This window comes from Pongo abelii, chromosome 11, assembly GCF_028885655.2.
Source record: "Pongo abelii isolate AG06213 chromosome 11, NHGRI_mPonAbe1-v2.0_pri, whole genome shotgun sequence".
Taxonomy (NCBI): Eukaryota; Metazoa; Chordata; class Mammalia; order Primates; family Hominidae; genus Pongo; species Pongo abelii.
In genome coordinates, this window is record NC_071996.2 from 74,457,510 (window position 1) to 74,482,577 (window position 25,068).

Sequence of the window (25,068 nt, forward strand, 5' to 3'; positions counted from 1 at the left end):
AATTAATTTTCATTTGCTTTATTGTCTAATCATTATTGAAAGATTCTATGATTGAATGATCCACAGTGATTTATCAGCTGATATGATATTTTGAGAGAGTAGACCTAAAATGTATACAAGTTTCCCAATACCTGCCATTTATAAATGATATAAAATCTTTCCAAAACAAACATTTGTTGAACACATAGTAAATTTCACACACTGTGCAAGGTTCTATGGGACAATAAAACTGAATACAGTACTAATCCTGGACTCAAAGAACTTAGACACCAATCTTTCCACTTTATTACAATAGCTACCTAAATTGATTCTATTGCATGCGAGTCTTGTCCCATTCCAACCCACCATTTCTAAAATCTGTTTACATCTGTGGTAATGGAAATAATTTTTAGACTGCTTACTGCCTAGTTTCTCAAAGTTTGTCACATAAGCACCTAACAGGTAGGAGAAAGAGCCTAGGCCCTGGAGGCTTGGAGATGTAGACTGAAACTGCCATAACAAGCCAAAATTTTCTTTATCTAATTCATGCAAATATTACATTCACTCCATAATACAGCCATATATGATTTTAATACAAATAATGATTGTTTTTCTCCCCTGAGTTGAGTAAACTGACACTCTAGCAAGATGCCCCTTGTTATTTCTGTGTTTTCACACATCCATACACTACCAGGCTAAAAATATCTGCAAGACAGAGTCAAAAGCCTTCAGCCACTCCAACTACATCTCCCCCAACAACAAAGCAATGCCACAGCCACATCAAAGTACTTGCAACACAACCCTCCTCCACTGCCATTCACTAATGTGAGCACACGCGCACACACACACACACCCCTTAATGTTTCATGCCGTTCCTATTCCCTTTCCTGGAATTCTCGTCCCTACTTATCCAACTACTAACAAGCTTGTACTCATCCTGCCAGATTTCACTCAAGCATTACCTCTTCTGTGATGCTGTCCTGACCACCCAAAACAGTTAACCATGCTTTCTTGGGTTCCCTCTATACCTCTCATATAGCTATGACAGCACCTCATTTCAGAAGTGTTACTTTTTTCCTTTGTTTAGTCATTTTCTTTCTCACTAAGCTATTACCTTCTTTTGAAGGCCAAAAGCCTCATTTATGTTTGTATTTGTAAGGCCCAACAGTGCCTGACAAACAATGGCTGTTCAATTAATGTTTGCCAAATAAATAGAGAGATAAATTAATAAATATCACTCCCTAAACTCTCCCCTAATTTATTTTTCATCATAGTACTTACAGCCTTCTAACATACCATAATTCACTTTTTTATTATCTTTTCGTGGCTTTTTCACTGATATATTAATAATTCCAGCACCAAGAACAGTACCTAAGGCATAGTAGGCACTCAATACCTATTGAATGAATGGAAGAAATATACTTGGTTATTTGGAACTCATTCTGCTCAGATTATTCAACATAAAATGTGGCTTTTCCCCTGAAATATTTTTTCGAAAAAAAGAAATGCCTGTATCCTCGATAATCGCAGTAAATAACACCATTTTTATAAACTGTGAATAAAATATATAGTTTAATTATACAACTAGTATATACCAATTTTTAAAGGCTGGGCATGGTAGCTCACACCTCTAATCCCAGCAGTTTGGGATGCCGAGGCAGGCAGATCACTTGAGGTCAGGAGTTCGAGATCAGCCTGGCCAACATGGTGAAACCCTGTCTCTCCTAAAAATACAAAAATCAGCCAGGTGTGGTGGCACATACCTGTAATCCCAGCTACTTGGGAGACTGAGGCAGGAGAATCACTTGAACCCAGGAGGTGGAGGTTGCAGTGAGCTGAGATCACGCCAGTGTACTCCAGCCTGGGCAATAGAGCAAGGCTCCATCTCAAAAAAATATATATTATATATATATAAAAAAAAATTTTTTAATGTAGACCAAAACAAAACAAAACATGGATCTCCAGTTAGTGTGGTTTAAAAATTATTGGCTCAGAATTTGACCTATAAAGTGGAATACTTGCCTGGCATCCTCATTTTTTTCAACATAAAGCTTCAATTATTTTTCCAAACAAAATTTTTTTTTAATACATTTTTCTTTTTTTGAGACGGAGTCTTGCTCTGTCACCCAGGCTACAGTGCAGTGGCACGATCTCGGCTCACTGCAAGCTCTGCCTCCTGGGTTCACGCCATTCTCCTGCCTCAGCCTCCCAAGTAGCTAGGACTACAGGCGCCCGTCACCATGTCTGGCTAATTTTTGTATTTTTTTAGTAGAGATGGGGTTTCACCGTGTTAGCCAGGATGGTCTCGATCTCCTGACCTTGTGATCCACCCACCTTGGCCTCCCAAAGTGCTAGGATTACAGGCGTGAGCCACCGCGCCCAGCCTGAATACATTTTTCATAACGATTTATGTATCCCAAAAATATAATAATAATATATTTATTTTAAAAACATATTTCCTAATTACTAATGAGCAAATTGGTAATTACTAATTACATGTTTACTAATATTAAAATTCTAGATACTCATAGGTAAGCTTGTGGGTTTTTTTAATTTTTTTTTTTTTTTTAAGACAGAGTTTTGCTCTTGTTGCCCAGGCTGAAGTGCAATAGCTCGATCTCGACTCACCGCAACCTCCACCTCCCGGATTCAAGCGATTCTCCTCCCTCAGCCTCTCGAGTAGCTGGGGATTACAGGCATGGGCCACCACGCCCAGCTAATTTTGTATTTTTAGTAGAGACAGGGTTTCTCCATGTTGGTCAGGCTGGTCTCAAACTCCCGACCTCAGGTGATCCGCCCGCCTCAGCCTCCCAAAGTGCTGGGATTACAGGCATGAGCCACCGTGCCTGGCTGGTTTTTTAAATTTTTAACAATATATTCCAGAACATTAGTTTTCAGAAAATGCATGAAGATACTTACCCATCCTTGGTTTGATCAGCTACTCCTGCCAAGAGCTGCACGATCTTTGGGTTACTATTTGGATCATTATACAGTCCAAGATAGCGCTGAACAAAGTCTTCTGGGGTCATGTAATGCTCTCCATCAACCTCAGTACTGGCATACTAAAAAAATAAATAAATAATGCATACCGAAAAATTATCCAATATCATTTTATATCCAAATAGATGTTTTGTGAAAAGGTAAATTAAAGGCCACTATTAAAATCAAAATAAAGATAATAAATGCAGAATTTTTCTCTGGATACTGAAAAATCAAATATTCAGAGCCTGATTTAAAAACATTTTATAGTACTTATACATGCACAACATGTATGAACCTTGAAAACATTATGATAAGTGAAAGAAGACAGACACTAAAGGCCATATATTATGTGATACTATTTACGTGGCATGTCCACAATAGGCAAGACTATAGAATCAGAAAGCAGAATATTGGTTGCCAGGAGCTGAAAGGAGAGGGGGAATGGGAGTTAACTGCTTACTGGGTATCAGATTTCTCTTTGGGGATGATGAAAATGTTCTGGAATTAGATAGTGGTAACATCATACAACATTGTAAATATACTTTAAAAAAAAACACTGAATTGTATACTTTAAAATGGTTAAAATGGTGAATTTTACTTTATGTGAATTTTATCTCAATTAAAAATACATATATTGGTAAGATAAAAGATATGAAAAGACTAAGAAAAGTGAAAGGGCAGCCAGGACCTGAAAGTGACTCCCAGAGGCTTCCTGTCTACAAGAGCACCAGGGAGACACGTAACCTGCCAAACCTTAGAAGCGAAATGAATGAGAAAGGAATAACAAACAGGACCTTTCATCATTCCAAGTTCCAGTAGCCGGAAATAGGAAATAAATTAAAATATTCTTTGACATCAGTGATTTTTTACATCAATAATTTTTTAAATAAAATAATAATAACACCTGCATCAAAGAAACTCATTAATTTAAGGGCTTTATATACTATGGGATGACCAAACATGAACAACCAAAGCTCTTCTCCTTGAGTTGCATCAGATTGATTGTTACTTCAGTAAACCAACAAAGCAGTAATATCAGAACTGAAGAATACAAGGGCTCACAAAATGTCAAGCACGAAAAATTAAAGTGAACATCTACACTAGGGCCTGGCCCATCATCGTTAAATTGCAGAACATCCAAATGAAGTGAAAATTCTACAAGTTTTCAGAGAGAAAAACCAGGTCACATATAAAGAATCATGAATTAAGGGCATCATGCTCCTCAACAGTCCTGCTTTTTTTTCCCTCAGCACCTCTTTCTAACATACTTTATATTCTACTTCTTATGTTTATTGTCTATCTCCCAATTAGAATGTGTCACAAGGGAAAGAATCTTTGTCTAATTTGTTTACTAATATATCCCAAACACCAAAAATGATGCCCGGCTTATAGTAGGCACTCAGTAAATATTTGGCAAATGAATGAATTGGTAATAGGTACACAAATAACTAGGCAAATCAAAAGTTTGGTAATTTTTAACTATGAGAAATTACTTTTATTGTACAAAAATAGAAAATATCATAATCCATGACTTGGCTCAAAATAAACAGTATTTATAGTCAGAATAATATAGATATCAAATGTTAATTTAATAAAAATTATAAATAGGACAGGTGCAGTGGCTCACACCTGTAATTCCAGCACTTGGTGAGGCCAAGGCAGGCGATTGCTTGAGCCCAGGAGTTCAAGACCAGCCTGGGCAACATGGCAAAACCCCATCTCTACAAAAATACACAAATTAGCTGGGCATGATGTCACGTGCCTATAGTCCTAACTATTCAGGAGGCTGAGGTGGGAGGATTGCTTGAGCCTGGGAGGTGGAGGTTGCAGTGAGCAGTGATCATGCCACTGTACTCCAGCCTGGGCAACAGAGCAAGACCCTGTCTCAAAAAAAAAATAAAATTATAAATATACTGAGAGGAATGTGAGAGGAAGTAGTATAAGGAAGCTAAGACCTCAGCTACTATAACAGAAAGTCAAAAATGTCTAGAAATATCAATATAGAAATGTGAAGGGAAATACCAAATGAAATAGCTAAAAGAGTTACAAGTGGTTGCTTCTGGGAAACAAGATGGGGAAGAAGAATCAGGGCAAATGATTGTTGGTTTGCTTTCTGGTCAAGTATTGCAAACGTCTCCATTTGTGCATCTGACTAAACAAAGCCACCTGTTCTTTCAATAAGAAAAGAGTTAGGCCAGGCACAGTGGCTCACACCTGTAATCCCAGTACTTTGGGAGGCCAAGGCAGGAGGATCCCTTGAGCTCAGGAGTTCCAGCCTGGGCAACATGGAGAGACCAGGTCTCTACAAAAAATTAGAAAAGTAGCTGGGCATGGTAGTGCACACCTGTAGTCCCAGCTATGCAGGATGCTGAGGAGGGAGGATCACTGGAACTTGGGAGGTCGAGACTACAGTGAGCCATGATTGTGCCACCACACTCCAGTCTGAGTGACAGAGCAAGACCCTGTCCAAAAGAACAAAAAACAAACAAAAAAAGCCACAGAGACTACCACCACAAGTGCTATATCAGCCTGCATAAGAAGTAGCCCAGTGGCCAAGCGCAGTGGCTCACGCCTGTAATCCCAACACTTTGGGAGGCCAAGGAGGCCAGATCACTTGAAGTCAAGAGTTCGAGACCAGCCTGAACAACATGGTGAAATGCCATCTCTACTAAAAATACAAAAATTAGCCAAGCATGGTGGCATGCGCCTTTAGTCCCATCTACTTGGGAGACTGAGAGGAATGGGAGAATCACTTGAATTTGTATTTTTAGTAGAGACGGGTTTCACCGTGTTAGGCCAGGATGGTCTCAATCTCCTGACCTTGTGATCCACCTGCCTCGGCCTCCCAAAGTGCTGGGATTACAGATGTGAGCCACCATGCCAGGCCCTCACCTGTATCTTTGTAATAGCTACTTCCTAGTTTCCTGTCCCAAGTTAGTTCCTCTCTCCTCAACTCACCTTCCATGTTGCCATCAGGAATAGCACAGATCAGATTATGTCTCTCCTTTCTTCTAAAACTTTTAGTACTGTTCCACGGCTTGCAGAATAAAGTTCAGACTCTTCTGTTTAGCATTCAAAGCATTTGAGAGGTGGGAGAATCACTTGAACCTGGTAGGCGGAGGTTGCAGTGAGCCAAGATTGCACCACTGCACTCCAGCTTGGAAGACAGAGCAAGACCCTGTCTCAAAAAAAAAAAAAAAAAAAAAGTAGCTCAGGGGTTGCTTGATGACTTGTGCTGTAGAACAAAAATAAAAAGAAGTAGCCCAATGTGGACTTTTTTTTTTTTAACTAATTGGTGCTACCAAAAGCATTCAAGAAATATCACCCCAAAATAAAGTCATGTTCTCTATACCTGACTATAAAAGCCATTCTTGAAGGGGTTTTGGGTTTAAACCTTGGCTCTACCACTAACCCTTTGTGAGTCCCTAGACAAGTTTATTGTCCTCCTAGGCCTCTAGATATTTCACACACTTATACAATGAAGACAAAATAATCTTTGAAATTTCAAAACAGTAAATATATAAACATAGGATAAAGAAAACAATAAGTTTCAAAACAATAAGTATATAAACATAGGATAAAGAAAAAGCAAACTGCAAGATATTTACACTAATGGTAAGTCGATTCCATCAATTCCTGTCAATTGCTTTTCTTCCTCATTCTTAACATGTACGAGATAATTGGACATGTTCCACCAAGATCACAAAACCACTAGAGTTAAGAATAGGCAGGAGTGAGGAAAGGCACAATATGAGGAAGACCGTTGCAACTGGAAAGAAGGATGGATACAAGGAAGTCTAAAAACAAAATGTAAGTAGACTGACAAGTTAGTTACTAGTCAATTACTAGTTCCTGTTACTAGTTCCGTCCACCAGTAACTAGAATATGGGTTGCAAGCAATCGTATGAGAAATATACTACGGGAACCAAAAAGGAGTGATTCATTCTTAGGACTGGTGGGATGGGGCCAGGGAACGGAGGGAGAAAGGCAACACTTGGAATGGACCTTAAAAGTTAAATCCAATTTCAATTGCAAGTGGAGAGAATGGGTATTTCAAGCTAAAAACAAAAACAAAACAAAACAAAAACACAAAAAACTAATGTGAACAAATGTTGAAACAAAAAATACCCTTTTTTTTTTCTTTTCTGGGAGAAGGGTTAGTTTGAGAGAGAAATGGTAATAAAGAGAGCGTATACAAATACATGTAGTAGAAAAGGCAGTTTGAAACCAAATGGTAGAAGACTTTGAATGCTAAACAGAAGAGTCTGAACTTTATTCTGCGAGCCATGGGACACTACTAAAAGTTTAAGAAGAAAGGAGAGACATACCTGATCTGTGCTATCCTTGATGGCAACATAAAAGGTGAGTGGAGGAGACAGGAACTAACCTGGAACAGGGAGGCTGGTAAGTGGCTATTACAAAGATACAGGTGAGTGCCGGATGCAGTGGCTCAGACCTGTAATCCCAGCACTTTGGGAGGCCGAGGCAGGCAGATCACGAGGTCAGGAGATCTAGACCATCCTGGCTAACACGGTGAAACCCCGTCTCTATTAAAAATACAAAAAATTAGCTAGGTGTGGTGGCACGCACCTGTAGACCCAGCTACTCGTGAGGCTGAGGCAAGAGAATTGCTTGAACCTGGGAGGCAGAGGTTGCAGCGAGCCAAGATAGCACCACTGCACCCAGCCTGGGCGACAGAGCAAGACTCCATCTCAAAAAAATTAATAAATAAAAGATACAGGTGAAACAGCTTGAGGCCTGAACCAACAGTGGGCATGAAAAAGAAAAGACAGTGGGTACTTTTACCTATTGCTAATGGCTCTTTATTATTTTAATAGTATTACATTCATACCATTCAAAATTCAGAAGGTACCAAAGAATATACAGTGAAAAGTCTTCCTCCTACTTCTGTTCCCAATCATTCAATTACCCACCCCAGAGGCAATCGATTTCTTATGTATCCTTCTAGAGATGTTTTATCCATAAACAAGTAAATTATATATATAATGTTAATATATATACACCCAAATATATATGTGTATATATGAAATTCTTACCATTTCTTTTTTATATGATAGCATACTATTTATACCGTCCTATACATCTTGCTTTTGTCAAATTCAGTCCTTTTGAAAAGAAATTTAGCAATATATAGGTACATACACAGAAGTATACATTATATATAATCATAAAAATGCTCAAATCCTGGCCAGGCGCAGTGGCTCAAGCCTGTAATCCCAGCACTTTGGGAGGCTGAGGTAGGGAGATCACCTGAGGTCGGTCGGGAGTTCGAGACCAGCCTGACCAACATGGAGAAACCCCGTCTCTACTAAAAATACAAAATTAGCCGGGTGTGGTGGCGCATGCCTATAATCCCAGCTACTCGGAAGGCTGAGGCAGGAGAGTCGCTTGAACCCGGGAGGCGGAGGTTGCGGTGAGCTGAGATCGCACCATTACACTCCAGCCTGGGCAACAAGAGTAAAATTCTGTCTCAAAAAAATAATAATAATTAGTTGGGCGTGGTGGCAGGTGCCTGTAATCCCAGCTACTCGGGAGGCTGAGACAAGAGAACCTCTTGAACCCGGAAGGCAGAGGTTGCAGTGAGCCGAGATTGCACCAATGCACTCCAGCCTGGGTGACAAGAGCAGAACTCCATCTCAAATTTAAAAAAAGAAAAAAGAAAATACTAGAAATGGGATTATGGTGATCTTTGTTCTCGCTCTTCACAACTGCTTGTGTTGCTTCTTTGTTTCATTAACAGATGATAAAAGAGGGGGGAGCACATGAAAACATTTCAGAGATTTTGTATTAAGAAGATTTGGCAACAATTGTTCTTTTTGCCACAGAGGTGTCTATTCTCTAATATCTGAATTTGACCTCCAGGACTACAACCACTAAATAGAAAACACAAACACACAATAAAAGCGCTCTGTATGGCATCTACTTCATAGAATACTATGCATCCATAAAAAAGACTGAAATCATGTCCTTTGCAGCAATGTGGATGCAGCTGGAGGCCATTATCCTAAGCAGAATTAATGCAGAAACAGAAAATCAAATATCACATGTTCTTTTTTTAAAAGTGGTAATTAAATATTGGGTATGAGGCAGGAGAACAGGGTCTGGAGGCCGTTTCACACCAACTTCCTATAACTAAATTGAAAGGAAAACCCTAACTTTCCACACCTAAGTAACAAAAGGACCAGAGGCTACTCCCTTTGCAAACCCCCACCTTTTCTCCACGGCAGATGGGAAATTGGCTGTTCGCAATCAGACTGACTGCAGGCAGAGTCTTCGTTTGCATAGAAGTACAACGTTGTAACTTTCCCTTAGCCTCTGATTGGTTGCTTTCTGCAACCAATCAGATGTTTGTACGGGAGTGTGCCCTTTATAACTTCACTTCAGCCTCTGATAGGTTGCTTTCCGCAACCAATCAGACCAATTGCGGGCCACCACTTCATTTACATGAGGTAAGCACCAAGTGGCCAATGGGGAACCTCTAGGAAGTATTTGGACCTGAGAAGATTCTGTATCCAGGCCCTTAATCCGCTGCTCATTGGCTCCCACACTGTGGAGTGTACTTTCATTTTCAATAAATTCCTGTTTTCATTCTTTCATTGCTTCATTCTTTCCTTGCTTTGCTGGGCATTTTGTCCAACTCTTTGTTCAAAATGCCAAGAACATGGACAACTTGCAGTCAAGACCCTCTACCTGTAACAGGTACACATGGACATAAAGACAGGAACAATAGATACCGGAGACTATTAGAGCGGGGAGAGAGAGAAAGGGGAAGGGGTAAAAAAATTCCTGTTTGGTACCATGTTCACTATCTGGATGACAGGATCAACAGAAGCCCAAACCTCAGCATCACCAACATACCTTTGTAAGAAACCTGCACATGGGGGCCGGGCGCGGTGGCTCATGCCTGTAATCTCAGCACTTTGGGAGGCCGAGGTGGGTGGATCACGAGGTCAGGAGATCGAGACCATCCTGGCTAACATGGTGAAACCCCGTCTCTACTAAAAATACAAAAAATTAGCTGGGTGTGGTGGTGGGCGCCTGTAGTCCCAGCTACTCGGGAGGCTGAGGCAAGAGAATGGCGTTAACCCGGGAGGCAGAGCTTGCAGTGAGCTGAGATTGCACCACGGCACCGCAACCTGGGCGACAGCGCAAGACTCTGTCTCAAAAAAAAAAAAAAAAAAAAAAGAAACCTGCACATGGACCTCTTGAATCTAAAATTTAAAAATTTTTAAAGTATACTGTATATACGGAATCGCCAAGATGCCAACATTCTTGACTTTATCAGGAAATAGAGCAGCCTTAGCACAAACCACAAAAGACACAGCGGCTAACAAAGAAAACAAATGCTTTAGTTGACATGTACTGAAACAGGCTTTGCCAGTATCTGGGGTTATAAATGATGCCAAAGAACCACTTACCCTGAGGTATTTTGCCAGTGTTTTCTCCAGCTCTCCTACTCTATTTTAACTTAATTTTAACTGAAAGATAGAGTGTATAGCTTAGAGGAAAAAAGCATAAGTCTTCTCCCATCCATAAGGAGTCAGTACTTGACTTCTACAGGAGACAGTTAACTAATTAACTCATTAAATTAGAGACAATTACTTGGCAATGTCTGTAAGCCTGTTGCCTGAACAGCACAACCAAAGAGGGAGTTTAGATCTGAAACTAGAATCTATCTACCCACAGTCAGTCAAAAATGCTAAAATATTTTAGGTATTATGCTAACAAAGAAAAGCTGGTACCTCAAAAATTGGTGATATATTTAAATCAGGGGTTTGGGTTTTTTTTGGGGGGGAAACTCAAGTGATCCTCCCACCTCAGCCTCCTGAGTAGCTGGGACCACAGGTACGTGCCACCATGCTCAGCTAAGTTTTCAGTTTTTATTTTTTTGTAAAGATGGGGTCCCACTAGGTTGCCCACACACACACATACACACTTAGTACAGCAAGCAATTTAATAGTTTCATAATATAATTTTCATTTTGTTCCTGTGTTTTCAAAGGATGAACTAAAATGACTTTAGATGAAATTACCCAAGTATGTCTATAGTCCAATTAACTTTAGATTCATCATTTGCCATTTCAAAGATATCTCCTAAGCAGTTGTATATCCCTCTGGGGCAAGAAGTCAAGGACACATGGAAGACATTGACATAAAGTAGCTGACAGTATCTGAAATGTATCTGAAATAGCTGGTCCATTTTCTTGATTAAACTTTTTCCAAGCCCAACTCAAGTATCTGAAATGTAAAAGAACATGCAGCTTTGACATTTCCAGAAATATTTAAATTTACATTGAGTATAGTTAGCATGTGCTCAGGAAAGCCTTAACATTCTAAAGCTTAAGAAATAAAATAGATCTCATGAGATTAGAATCCTCATACATTTAATCAAAATTATTGTCTATAAAAGATGGCGGGGTTTCATATACAGATGTGTATCATAATTACACTGAACTATCTCTAGCTCCAAATGAGAAGATCATGCCATTTAAAAATGTTTTGCCTACCAAGCCAACAGATCAACATACCAAGGCTTCAACTGACTGGAATAAACTGGATAGCAGTAACTCCTTTGCAATTTACCAAATTTAACCTTAAGTGACCTTTAGGATGTATGCAACCGGCTGGGCACGGTGGCTCACACCTGTAATCCCAGCACTTTGGGAGGCCGAGGCGGGTGGATCACGAGCTCAGGAGTTTGAGACCAGCCTGGTCAACATAGCGAAACCCCATCTCTACTAAAAATACAAAAATTAGCCAGGCCTGGTGGTGGGTGCCTTCAATCCCAGCTACTAGAGAGGCGGAGGCAGGAGAATCACTTGAACCCAGGAGGCGGAGGTTGCAGTGAGCCGAGATCGTGCCACTGCACTCCAGCCTGGGCGACCAGAAGACTCCATCCCAGGAAAAAAAAAAAAAAAAAGGGTGTATGCAACCTATATTATTATATTAACTACACATTACAAAGACTGACACACAACCCTAAATTTCCACTAAGAAAAAAAGGTTAACTTAAAATTCAATGATTTGAATGAGTATAAAGCCCAAACACTCTAAATGATACAAATTACTTGTTTAAATAGTTTAAGTTCATAAACAGATCCTTTGATGTTTTATATCTCTAAAAGATATTCCAGAGACTATAAAGAAAAATTCTGATGTGTTGTGACTAGAAAACTGGTTACTTTTAAAAAATTGTATGGGGTATCAAGATTAAGGATTTCTGAAGTATGCACATCAAAACTAAGGCAATATATCTAGAAACACTGCTTTTTAAGCCAAAAATCTGCGGAGATCAAATCTTTCAGGTTATTTTGCATTCATTTTGAAACTGTGTGCCAGACACTATGCCTGGTCCCTGGTACTGGGGATGCAGAGATCAACAAGACACAGTGCCTGCTGTCAAGTAGCTCAGAGATGATGGCATGACGGACACTAAAACTGGGTCAGAAAACTTGGGTTCTAAACTCCTGTGCCATTAACTCGAGAATTTTTGGGCGAAACATGCAGATTCTTGGAGTCTCTTCTTTAATAAGGGTTTGCAGAAAAATTGCTGTCCTATTGTGAGGCAAAAATGACACCTTGAACACCAAAGTACTTCAAAATTGTAAAATATAACTTGAAATAGTTACTGTAAAATGCTTAGAAACAGAAAAGCATAGGATCTCTATTTCCCTCCTTGCTTAGTGAATTCTTCTGCTTTTGCCCAAACATGAAGAAATTATTGTTCTAACCTTTCATCTCTCTCCAAGCCAGAGTTTCCCTGCGTTGGCTTCCAGTATTCCTGGGCTTACCACGAGATCAGTCCTGACTGGTCTAGGCAGCTTTATCTCTGTCTAACCAACATGTGGCTGTAATATGAGTCAAAACAAACTGTTCCTCCATGACTTTGTTCCAACTGAGATGAACCGACATTTTCAGATCTTAACATCCTTTCAATTTGAGTAATTCAAATGACAATGTCATGAAGTTTAGTAACTACAGATATCTCATAGAGCATTTCCAACATAGAAAAATGAATTATTTGAACAATAAAAGAGGATTATATGTACCAAGGCAAGAACTGAGTATATGACGCTAGTTCTCTTACTGTCCTTCACTATTATGGCTCTTACTTCCAACAGAAGCCAAATTTAGTCAGGAATGCATGCCCTTTCACTACACAAGCACTCTGCACAAGGAGCAAAGACCACAGCAGATCTGACACACAAACCCTGTTAAACAGTACAATGTGTAATTTGCCTTATTATGTTAGTTCAATTAGAATAAAAGAGCATTCTATCATAAATAATATTTTATAAGAAAAAAATTATTTTAAATACATATGGCCACTGACTTTTTAACAACTTTATTAAGCCATATTAATTTTTAAAAACAGGGATTTTAATTAGTAATGTAAAATTTTTCCAATGTTACTCAAATCAACTACATGAGCATTAGGGAAAAGCAGTTGTATAAATCTAATTTTGATTAGCACTTTCAGTTGCATATTTTGGATATATTAGAAACAAAACCTTTTACTGATTTTGCTAAAAAAAATTCTTCAGTGCTCTGCCTTCCTAACTCAGATTGCTTCCATGAATACTATGTGCTCATTTTTGTTGTTGTTTTAATATATTTTCACTGTCCACTATAGTAAGCCCCACTGTCAGCTACTGAATGATGCAATTTCTAACACTGCAGGGAGGTAAAGACCCTTATTAATCACTGAAATCAATTGAAGCTACCATAATAAAGAAGATCTACCAAAACAATTTTCCACTCAAAATAACCAAAAACCTTGGAAATAAAATAATGACCCAAAGAACCCAATAACTGGAACTAGAATGCTTCCCAAGGCAGATTAAGTTGAATGATTAATTTGCATCATTCCTTAAATAAATACTTTAGTCTCTTAGTTTAAGTAACCATGGGAACATACAAGAAGCATATATATGTATAAGCTTGGGCAAATCATGTCGCTTTGACAATCAAGGTACTGCTCCTAGGGGGATGGAATGCCTTAATGTTGATAAGCCTTGATTAAATACCAAGATTTTTACCAAAGAGAAATAAGGACCTTTAACATAGCAGGGTGCAGAAAGTATTAAAAGATCTAAGAAACAGATCAACCAAATGCAATGTATGAACCTAGCTTGGATCCTACTTTTTAACAAAGCTACTTAAAAATATATGAAACAATCAGAGAACTTCAACACTCAAAAGAAATTGATAAGACTTTTTTTAGGTGTGATAATGGTATTATGATTTGGTTGGTTTTTCAGAGTCTTTATCTTTAGGAGATACATACTGAACTATTTATGGATACTGCAAGATGATGTCTGAGAACTGCTTCAAAATAAGCCACTGTGGCTGTAATACAGATGAAGCAAGATTAGCCATGATAATTGGTGACACTGGAATGACAGATATATGGTGATTCATTATACGTTTTCTCTTTTTTTGTATGAATTTTGAAGTTTATTAATTCAGTTAGAATTACAACAAACCTTTTTAAAAAATAATTTCAAATCATATTTTACTTTTTTGAGATGGAGTCTCCCTGTCACCCAGGCTGGAGTACAGTGGCGTGACCTTGGCTCACTGCAACCTCCACCTCCCAGGTTCAAGTGATTCTCCTGCCTCAGTCTCCCTAGTAGCTGGGATTACAGGCATGCGCCATCACGCTAATTTTTGTATTTTTAGTAGAGGCGGGGTTTTACCATGTTGGCCAGGCTGGCCTCGAACTCCTGACCTCAAGTGAGCCACCCACCTCAGCCTTCGAAAGTGCTGGGATTACAGGCATGAGCCTCAATTCGTATTTTAGATTCAGAGGGTACATGTGTGGGTTTGTTACAAGGGAATACTGTGTGATGGTGAGGTTTGGGGTACAAATGATCCCATCAGCCAGAGAGTTTGCATAGTTCCCAATAGTTTTTCCACCCTATTCCCTTCCTTCCTTTCTCCCTCTAGTCATCCACGGTATCCATCATTATTCTATTTTCTCTAGATTTGTATATGTTCGAAATTTTTCATAACAAAGTTTTTTAAAGAGCTACAGAAAAATAATGAAACAATTCTTTACACACTAACATACCTGTATCTCCAAATAATATTAAGTAAAAAAGGCGAATTGTATTAAAAGACATAAAGCAAGGCTCTTCCGTTTACTGTATATCCTTGAACAAGCTACTTCACCTTTCTGGGGCTTAGTTTCCCCATCTGTAAAATGGGAATACTAATCGTACCTACGTTATAGAGTTGTTCTGAGGATTAAATATGATGATTTCTATAAAACACTTAAAATAGTGCATCATACATAACAGTGACACAGTAAGCATTAGCTATTATTATTTATGTTTTTTAAAACCACAAAACCGCATATTTTTTCTTTTTTGTTGTTGTTGTTGTTGAGACGGAGTCTCACTCAGCCACCCAGGCTGGAGTGGAGTGGTGGGATCTCAGCTCACTGCAACCACCATCTCCCAGGTTCAAGCGATTCTCCCGTCTCAGCCTCCCGAGTAGTTGAGATTACAGGCATCCGCCATCATGCCTGGCTAATTTTTATATTTTAGTAGAGATGGGGTTTCACCATGTTGGCCAGGCTGGTCTTGAACTCCTAACCTCAGGTGATCCAGCCGCCTCGGCCTCCCAAAGTGCTAGGATTACAGGCCATCGCGCCCGGCCAAAACCCCATATTTTCTATGTAAATGTATGGAGAAAGATCAGAAAGAAACACGACCAAGAACAGTGGTCACCTCTTAGGTGGCAGGGAATTATTGACTTTCGGTGTAGAGCTCAGGAAGGACTTCAAGCCTTCAGAATTATTGGCTTTTGGGGTAGAGCTCAGGAAGGACTTCAAGCCTTCAGCTTTATACAGAATGTTCTATTTTTTAAAAAAAGTATTAATGTAGGGATGTGTAATTTAAGCAGCTCTAGGCTATGAGTCCTTTAAAAACAGGGATACCTGATTCATCCTCATACCTCTAGCACCTTGCACAGTACCTGGCTCTTTGTAGGACAATCAATAGCAATCTGTGTTGAACAGATCTGCTGAAAATAATGAGCCATGGGATGGCAGGGGTAGGGTAAGGACAGAAAAGAAGATGGGGAGAGGAAGACCACCATAAGAAAAAGACTAGAAAGACGACTGAGAGAAAAAATTTTTCTGAAGAAAAAATGAGGTGAGGATACATTTCTTCTTCAGGGGTTCTAATTTTGGTTATTTTTTGTCATTTCACTTAAGGTATTTTTGCAGATAGTATGACAGCTGCACTGGAATGTTCTAGAAAGCTACCAAATACAGCAGTGTTGACTTGGAGGCACAGAATCTCTTGCCATCTCTGTCTCCCAGCCTCCCTGAGTTACCCCTAGGCTTCCAGGTTTTCCAATCCCTTATATGCTATACATAAACAGTTCTTGGTTTTAATGTTCCTAGCTTTCCTTCCCGCTTCTGGTAACTGCATGCTAATTTTTCTTTAACATACGCACCTCCCTCACCCTCAATTTACACAGGTCATTCAAATGGGGCTGACTCAACTGAACAGTTCCAGAGGTGAGCATGTGAACCAGATCTGGCCAATGAGAACACTGCCTCCTTCTAGTACATGGGTTTTCTTGGGCTGTTAGGGAGGACAATAATTCCTAGACTTAACCTAGAAATTGGAGAAACAGTACCTTTTCTCTGCTGAATGGGTAGGATTTTAATCTGGAGATGCTCCATATGGCAAAGCCTGTTTGAGAATGAAGCTAGCACAACAGAAACCAAAACTAAGAGATGAAAGGTGCATGATCCCCGGTGATGGCAGTTAAGCTCCTGATCCACTCATGGCTAGAGCCAGTACATTCTAAGCCTACGCATGTTTAACCAAAATTCCTGTCACTGAAGACTGAAATAGTACTGACTAACATATTTTCAAAATGTGTGTTTCTTCCAGTTCTAGAAACCCAACGCTGGCCATAGCAATGGTTTCAGTGGAAGATGCTTTCAGAAATTTCCACAGTACTAAGTAAGAGAAATCTGCACAGAACAGGGAGGTGGTAATTTTAAAAAAGAAAAGAAAGTTATGCACAAAAAAAAATGTATTTTTTCAAGTCTGTGTCTTGGGATTTCAGAGCCTATGGTTGGACTGTTATTCTTTTTCACGTCCAGACTGAGCGAATGAAGTTTCAGAAGAAAACTCTGCAAACATCTTCCATGGTCTCTCGGGTCTCCCAGCCTTAGACTGTGACTATACAACATCTTAGAACCTCATAGACTTGAGAGAAATAGGTTTTTGTCAATAACTTCACATGGACATCTCAAGAATGTAAGTAATTAACTGATTATATGTACATAATCATAAATACATATTAACATCTTAGTCTCTTGACTAGGTCCAGCACAGTCATCTGGAGAAGACAAGGGACTCAGATCTTATTCAAGAAACAAACAAAACACCCTAATCTCAATTCAGAAGAGAAGGAAAGAGACAAGGAACTAAGCTTTATTTGGTTCTGCATAGTTTACATGTTATTTTATTTAATCTTCAGAATATCCCTATGTGCTAGGTGTCGTTATCCCTTCTTAGACAGATGAGAAAACAGGCTCCAAAAGTAAACACCTGAGGCCAAAAGGTTTCAAATGAGGATTCAAACCCAGGTTAGACTACAAATCCCATGTAGGCTCCAGGTACATTCTGCTGCCTTCTGGATGAAAAGGAGTTTCATCCAACTCAAGATGTTCTAGGAACTCTATACACAAGAGGACATTAAATTGAAAGAATCAGCCAGGCGTAGTGGCTCACGCCTGTAATCCCAGTATTTTGGGAGGCCATTTACCCCCATACCTAATTACCAATGCTTCAGGCACACTGGCCTTTCTGTTTGTTGAACACATCAAACCCTTTTCCATATCTAAGCTTTGTACGTGTGAGCCCTTTGGAATTCCCTCCACCACTTCACCCTCATTCCCTTTTAGTTCTCAGCTCTTAATATTGCCTCCTAAGGGCCCTTCACTGACCACTCTCTTGAAAAATGATTTAAAAAATGATGGCCCTTCTCATCATTCTGTTTACTTCCTTGGATGTGTCACAATCTGTAGTAAGCTTTTTTTTGTTTGTTTTGTTTTTTGTTTTTTCTTTTAAGAGACAGGGTCTTACTCTATCACCCAGGCTGGAGTGCAGTAGCATGACCCCAGCTCACTGTAACCTCAGACTCCTGGGCTCACATGATCTTCCTTCCTCAGCCTTCCTAGTAGCTAGGACTACAAGCACAGGCCACCATGCCTGGCTAATTTCTTTTCTTTTTTTTTTTTTCTTTTTTTTTTTTTTTGTAGAGACAGAATCTCACTTTGTTGGCCAGGCTGGTCTCAAACTAGTGGCCTCAAGTGATCCTCCTGCTTCAGCCTCCCAAAGAGGTGGGATTACAGGAATGAGCCAGTGTGCCCAGCCAATCTGTAGGCTTTTGTTTCCCCCCCCGAGACTGAGTCTTCCTCTGTCACCCAGGCTGGAGTGCAATGACACGATCTTGGCTCACTGCAACCTCCGCCTCCCGGGTTCAAGCAATTCTCCTACCTCAGCCTCCCGAGTAGCTGGGATTACAGGCACCCGCCACCACGCCCGGCTAATTTTTGTATTTTTAGTAGAGACGGGGTTTCACCTTGTTGGCCAGGCTGGTCTCGAACTCCTGACCTTGTGGTCTGCTCTGTGGGCTTTTTTTATTGTCTACCTCGCCCCTAGAATGTTAGGTTCTAGGCTTGGCATGGATGGTGGCTCTTGTCTGTAATTCCAGCACTTTGGGAGGTCAAGGCAGGTACATCACCTGAGGTCAGGAGTTCGAGACCGGCCTGGCCAACATGATGATACCCCCCACCTCTACTAAAAATTAAAAAAAAAAATTAGCCAGGTGTGGTGGCACACACCTGTAATCCCAGCTACTCAGGAGGCTAAGGCAGGAGAATTGCTTGAACCTGGGATGCAGTGGTTGCAGTGAGCTGAGACTGCGCCACTGCACTCCAGCCTGGGCAACGCACTCCAGCCTGGGCAACAAGAGCAAAACTCTGTCCCCCACCAAAAAAAAAAAAAAAAAGAATGTGAGGTTCTACCTTCACTGAGGTCCTTTGCCTTGTCCCTACCCTCACTAAACAGCTCTATCTTATCTCTATAAAGGTAGAACCTAGTACAGTGCTTAGCCTGGTACATAGTAGGCAGTTAAAAGTGTATTGATTGGCTAGGTGCGGTGGCTCACACCTATAATCCCAGCACTTTGGGAGGCAGAGGAGGGTGGATCACAAGGTCAGGAGATCGAGACCATCCTGGCTAACACGGTGAAACCCTGTCTCTACTAAAAATACAAAAAATTAGCTGGGCGTGGTGGCGGGCGCCTGTAGTCCCAGCTACTTGGGAGGCTGAGGCAGGAGAATGGCGTGAACCTGGGAGGCGGAGCTTGCAGTAAGCCCAGAGACTCTGTCTCAAAAAAAAAAAAAAAAGTATATTGATTGGTAGTAGAACATCACATGGCATTTAACAACACTAATTTTCTTATCTTTTTATTATTTTTCAATCCTTCTGCTTGATTCAAGGACAAAGTCTCACTATCCTGCTAGTCAGCCTTTAATGCCTAATACTGTTTTTTTTTTTAATGAGAACTCTATATAGTTTATGTTAAATACTTTCTAAAGTATTTAGAAAAGGCTGGGCATGGTGGCTCATGCCTGTAATCCCAACACTTTGGGAGGCTGAGGCGGGTGGATCACCTGAGGTCAGGAGTTCGAGACCAGCCTGACCAAGATGGTGAAACCCCATCTCTATTAAAAACACAAAAATTAGCTAGGCATGTGCCTGTAATCCCAGCTACTCAGGAAGCTGAGGCATGAGAATTGCTTGAACCCGGGAGGCGGAGGTTGCAGTGAGCCAAGATCATGCCACTGCACTCCAGTCTGGGTAACACAGTAAAACTCTGTCTCAATAAATAAATAAATAAATAAATAAATAGGTTACCATCTTCAATTTCCATATTTCTGAGGAACTGGTGAAAACCCTCAATTATAATAGCATGGTTAATAAAACTATAGATCCTTTTCTGTGTGTCTCATACTGGGTTTATTCAATCCAAATTATGCTGGGAAATCCTCTTGTAGCTTCAGGCTCTGAATTGCTAAATTCTTACTTTTTAAATTACTCACTTGCTCAAAGCTTAATACATACACATTAAGACTATTTTTATTTTCCTCTTTATTCTTCCCCCAAGTTAACAACCTAGTATTTATCCTTTCATACCTTTCTCAGTGCTCATTAAATCATACACAAACATATTATATGTAAACATTACACACAACATATATGAAATGACTTTGTTGTACAAATCAGAATCATGCTATATATACTTATTTGCATCTTTCTCACTTAATAGTACATTGAAAAATTTCTCTAAATTGGTGGTCTAGGCCTAACTCATTCTTTTTAGTATCCGCATAACTTTCATAGTATAGTTATTCCATAAGTCTTCTACCACTCCTCTTTAATATAATAGCTTTTTTTTTTTTTTTTGAGAGAGTCTCACTCTGTCACCCAGTCTGGAGTGCAGTGGTGCACATGGCTCACTGCAGCCTCAACCTCCCAGGCTTAGGTGATCCTCCCACCTCAGCCTCCCAAGTAACTGGGACTATAGGCTCATGCCACCACACCCAGCTAGGTTTTTGTATTTTTTGTAGAGATGGGGTTTTGCCATGTTGCCCAGGCTGCTTTTTTTTTTTTTTTCGTTTTTGAGGAAAAATTCAGTGCTGCAGTTAACCTTGTATATATATATATTCTTTTTGTTTGTTTGTTTTTGAGACGGAGTCGCTCTGTCGCCCAGGCTGGAGTACAATGGCGCGATCTCAGCTCACTGCAACCTCAGCCTCCCATGTTCACGCCATTCTCCCGCCTCAGCCTCCCAAGTAGCTGGGACTACAGGCACCCGCCACCATGCCCGGCTAATTTTTTTGTATTCTTTGTAGAGACAGGGTTTCACCATGTTAGCCAGGATGGTCTCAATCTCCTGACCTTGTGATCCGCCCACCTCGGCCTCCCAAAGTGCTGGGATTACAGGCATGAGCCACCACATCTGGCCCTATATTCTTATATTTTTACAAATATTTTTATTTCTCTGGGATAAATAATCCAAAAGAAAATACCATTGTTTGTTCAAATTATATTTTCTTTTTATTTTAAACCATTGCCAGCTTGCTTTTCAAAGTCTTTGTTTCCACAAATACTATATCACCCTTTAATACTTGATAATCTTATTGTTACTCTAATATTGTGGTACACCTTCCACACTTTTGGAAACACAGCCCTAATGTATATTTCAACAAAGAGTAAGGGTCTCCTGCTAAAAGCCCTGCTTTATTCCCTTCTCAGCTCCAGGCTACTGTCAAAAATAAGTAAATAAAATACATAAGTTATTTGAATAAAAGAACATATCTTTCTATTAAAAATAAATGTTATTGTAAAAACCCTAAGGAGGAATCACTCTTTGCTTTACATTAACAGTATCTTCTCCTCTTTATTCTCTAACCTAAAATAAGACAGGAAAAAAGCACATTTTCATAATTTTATATGGGATACGATCTTCATTGATACATTGGTGATAATGAAAAAAGAACACAATTAAAATAATATTTGAGGTCTACATTTCAGTAAATTTTTGATCTGGCAAATATAGTTGCAGTCTTAACATATATTGCCTTTATTATACAATACACCAGCAAACAAAAGAAGCCTATTAACTAAAAAGAGAGAGAGATTAAAAAATAATTCATTTAAATGTTTTTGATAAATCTACTTTGCCACAAGGGACAGACAAAATTAACTCTTCATTTAGAAATTTGTCAGACTTATAACAAATGTCCTGTGATGTTCCTGCTGTCCCACCTCACCTCCTTCTTCACTGCTTCTATTGTCTCCTTTTGCTACTGTACACTGCTGATGTAGCTAAATGGGATCAATGACAGTGTGTGGGTGAGAGAGGTTAAAAGAAAAAAGGGATAAATCAAGAAATGACAGTTGTAAGGGTGGTAATGGTAAAATCTTAGCTTAAACCAGTTGTAAAATTACAGCACAGCCTAACACGTAAGAATTCATTTGTTGTACTCCAATTTCATGAACTTGGCAGAGTGGAGGTGGGCAGAAAAAGGCAGAATCTTAGTGCATATTGTTGTTGTTGATGCTTTTTAACTAACAGAAACATAGCTCATCAAAACTTGAGAAGCAATGAACACCACAGGAAAAATGAACCTATTTCTCTATATTCAAAATAATAATGCTTTACTCTTATAAAGCCCTTCTTATGAACTCCCACACCAATTCTCATACAATCAATTTCACTAAACATAGATATATAGATAAGTCAGTTGCCACTTTCTTTTCTTTTTTCCTTTTTTTTTTTTTTTTTTTTTTGGAGACAAAGTTTTGTTCTGTCACCCATGCTGGAGTGCAGTGGTATAATGATAACTCATTGTAACCTCGAACTTCTGGGCTCAAGTGATCCTCTCATCTCAGCTTCCAGAGCAGCTAGGACTACAGACATGTACCACCACACCCAGCTAAATCTATATATATATATTTGTAGCCATGGAATCTCGCTTTGTTGCCCAGGCTGGTCTTGAACTCCTGGCCTCAAGTGATCCTCCCACCTCAGCCTCCCAAAGCACTAGGATTACAGGTATGAGCTGCTGCACCCAGCTGATATACCAGTACTTTCAAATAAGAATATATATATATATTTTTTTTTAATTATTATTTTTTTTTGAGACAGTGAGTCTCGCTCTGTTGCCCAGACTGAAGTGCAGTGGCACAATCTCAGCTCACTGCAACCCCCGCTTCCCGGGTTCAAGCGATTCTCCTGCCTCAGCTTCCCTAGTAGCTGAGATCACAGGCATGCGCCACCACACCCGGCTAATTTTTTATATTTTTTTATAGAGACAGGGTTTCACCATGTTGCCCAGGCTGGTCTCAAACTCCTGACCTCAAGTGATCCACCCGCCTTGGCCTCCCAAATTGCTAGGATTACAGGTGTTAGCCACCACACCCAGCCATTTTATTGTTTTACAAATGACTTTTGACCCATGGCTCAAAAGTTTAACAAAATATTCTTATTTGAAAGTAGGAATTTTTATTGACTATTTGTGAACTTAAACAGTTAATGCCACAGATCTACATTTTACAAAGAGTTTTCAACTGTATTCTAAAATTTAAAATTATATCTCTTCAATCTTTAAGTAGCTCAGATAATTCTAAACTCAAGTGACCCCAAAATCCTCCCCAAACTAAATCATACTAGTAACAGAATAATCTACATTTTAACCTTTAATTATACCCTTCTTGTGAAACTCCTACTTTAAACTTTCATGGGACCATTCTCCCTATTTCCCCTCCTCCTCCTTCCTACTTCAATTGGAGATATCACTTATAAATCAGCCCCTGATCCTCTGCCTTGCTTTATATTTAATACTTTTAACTACAAGGAATTCATCTACCACCTGCACAAATTTGTATCTGTCCAAATCCAACTTTAACTTAGTGAGATACATTTGTTTAGCAACCAAACCCCACCCCCCAAAAAAATATTATCCAAATAGATGCCTTATCAATTAACATCTATCCTAAAACTGACAGGTTCACTACTTCTTCCCTTACTTCCATATTTAATACCAAATTCGATAGATTCTTCCCTTACAAGTCACTGGTATTGTCCTTGCTTTTCATTTCCCCAGCCATCAGCCACTCTAGGTCATTAATTCTCAAAAGTATTACTTCAATAGCCTCTCAGCTGATCACCTAACCTACTTCCAATCTCTTCATACTTTATCCAACATACACAAAAAGCTGCCAGAATTCACCACTTCAATTTGCCTACTCAGAAACCCACAGTGGCTCCCTACTGTTTCAAATCCAAATTCCTTGGCTAACTATTCTAGACAGTTACAGTGTAAAGAAACTTTTTAAATTTCATCACCTAAGTAACCAGATTTTTTTTAACTTCTTAACACTCTGCCATTATCCCCTGACATACCTCTGTCTTTCAAAAGTCACCCCATTTCAATATCCTACCAGTAGTATAATGTAAGGGTTAAGGGTATGGGCTCTGGAATTTGATTTGAATCTAGGCTCTACCACATAGTCTGAATTGACATTAATTTAACTTCATCTATATAACAAGGATATTAAACCTGCTTCATAAAGTTGTTATGAAAACTAACATTAATATCCTTAAAGCACTAGGCCAATCTCAAGCACACTCTAAATGATCAATAAATGTTAGCCACTGTCAATATTATTACACAGCCACTATGATGTAAGAAGCCAATCTGATTGCTCTACCACAGGCTATGCATTTGCCTTCACTATTCTTGATTCCCTCAACCACAAACCATTAGAGATGGAATGGGCCTCAGAGAGCAGCTAATCCAATCACATGTCCATCAGCATTTAGGTCTTGGCTCTATTCTCTCTCTTGATATTCGACTTGGTGTCTGCTACTGAACAGTATTGTATTGAATAAAAGTGCATGGTACACAGCAAATAATCCTTTGTAAATATTTGTTGGGTAAATATGTTAAGTGCTAAAGAAATACACGGTTAGCATGTATTTTCATCTTCTATTATAGCTAAAATATTAATCAACTATATGCGTCTATAAAACTGTTTCTAAACAGTACTGCGAAACTTCAAATAACTATAGTTTGAAGTATTCAAGCCAGGAATAAAAATCTTTTACTTGGTAACTATCCTCAAATTGATCCAACTAGCAATACTGTATTGTGTGTGTGTGTGTGTGTGTGTGTGTGCAATACTGTATCGTGTGTGTGTGTGTGTGTGTGTGTGTGTGTGTGTGTGTGTGTGTGTGTGTGTGTGTGTGTGTGTGTGTGTGTGTGTGTGTGTGTGTGTGTGTGTAACAAGGTCTTGCTCTGTTGCCCAGGCTGGAGTGCAGTGGTATGATCTTGGCTTACTACAACCTCTGCCTCCTAGGATCAAGCAATCCTTCTACCTCAGCCACCTGAGTAGCTGGGACCACAGGTGGATGCCACCAGGTGTGGCTAATTTTTAAAAATTTTTTGCAGAGATGAGGTCTCACTATATTGCTCAGGCTG

At 39.5% G+C, this 25,068-nt stretch overlaps 1 protein-coding gene across 3 annotated transcripts in view; it reads right to left on the reverse strand.

Annotated features, from left to right (window-relative positions):
• SLC25A12 (solute carrier family 25 member 12) overlaps positions 1–25,068 on the reverse strand; it is a 231,256-nt gene that overhangs the window by 86,176 nt on the left and 120,012 nt on the right. For 2 of the 3 annotated variants that reach the window (XM_063712448.1, NM_001132062.1), the window contains 1 exon segment: positions 2,899–3,041. In XM_063712448.1, the coding sequence (XP_063568518.1) occupies positions 2,899–3,041 (143 nt within the window). 3 annotated transcript variants of the gene reach the window in all.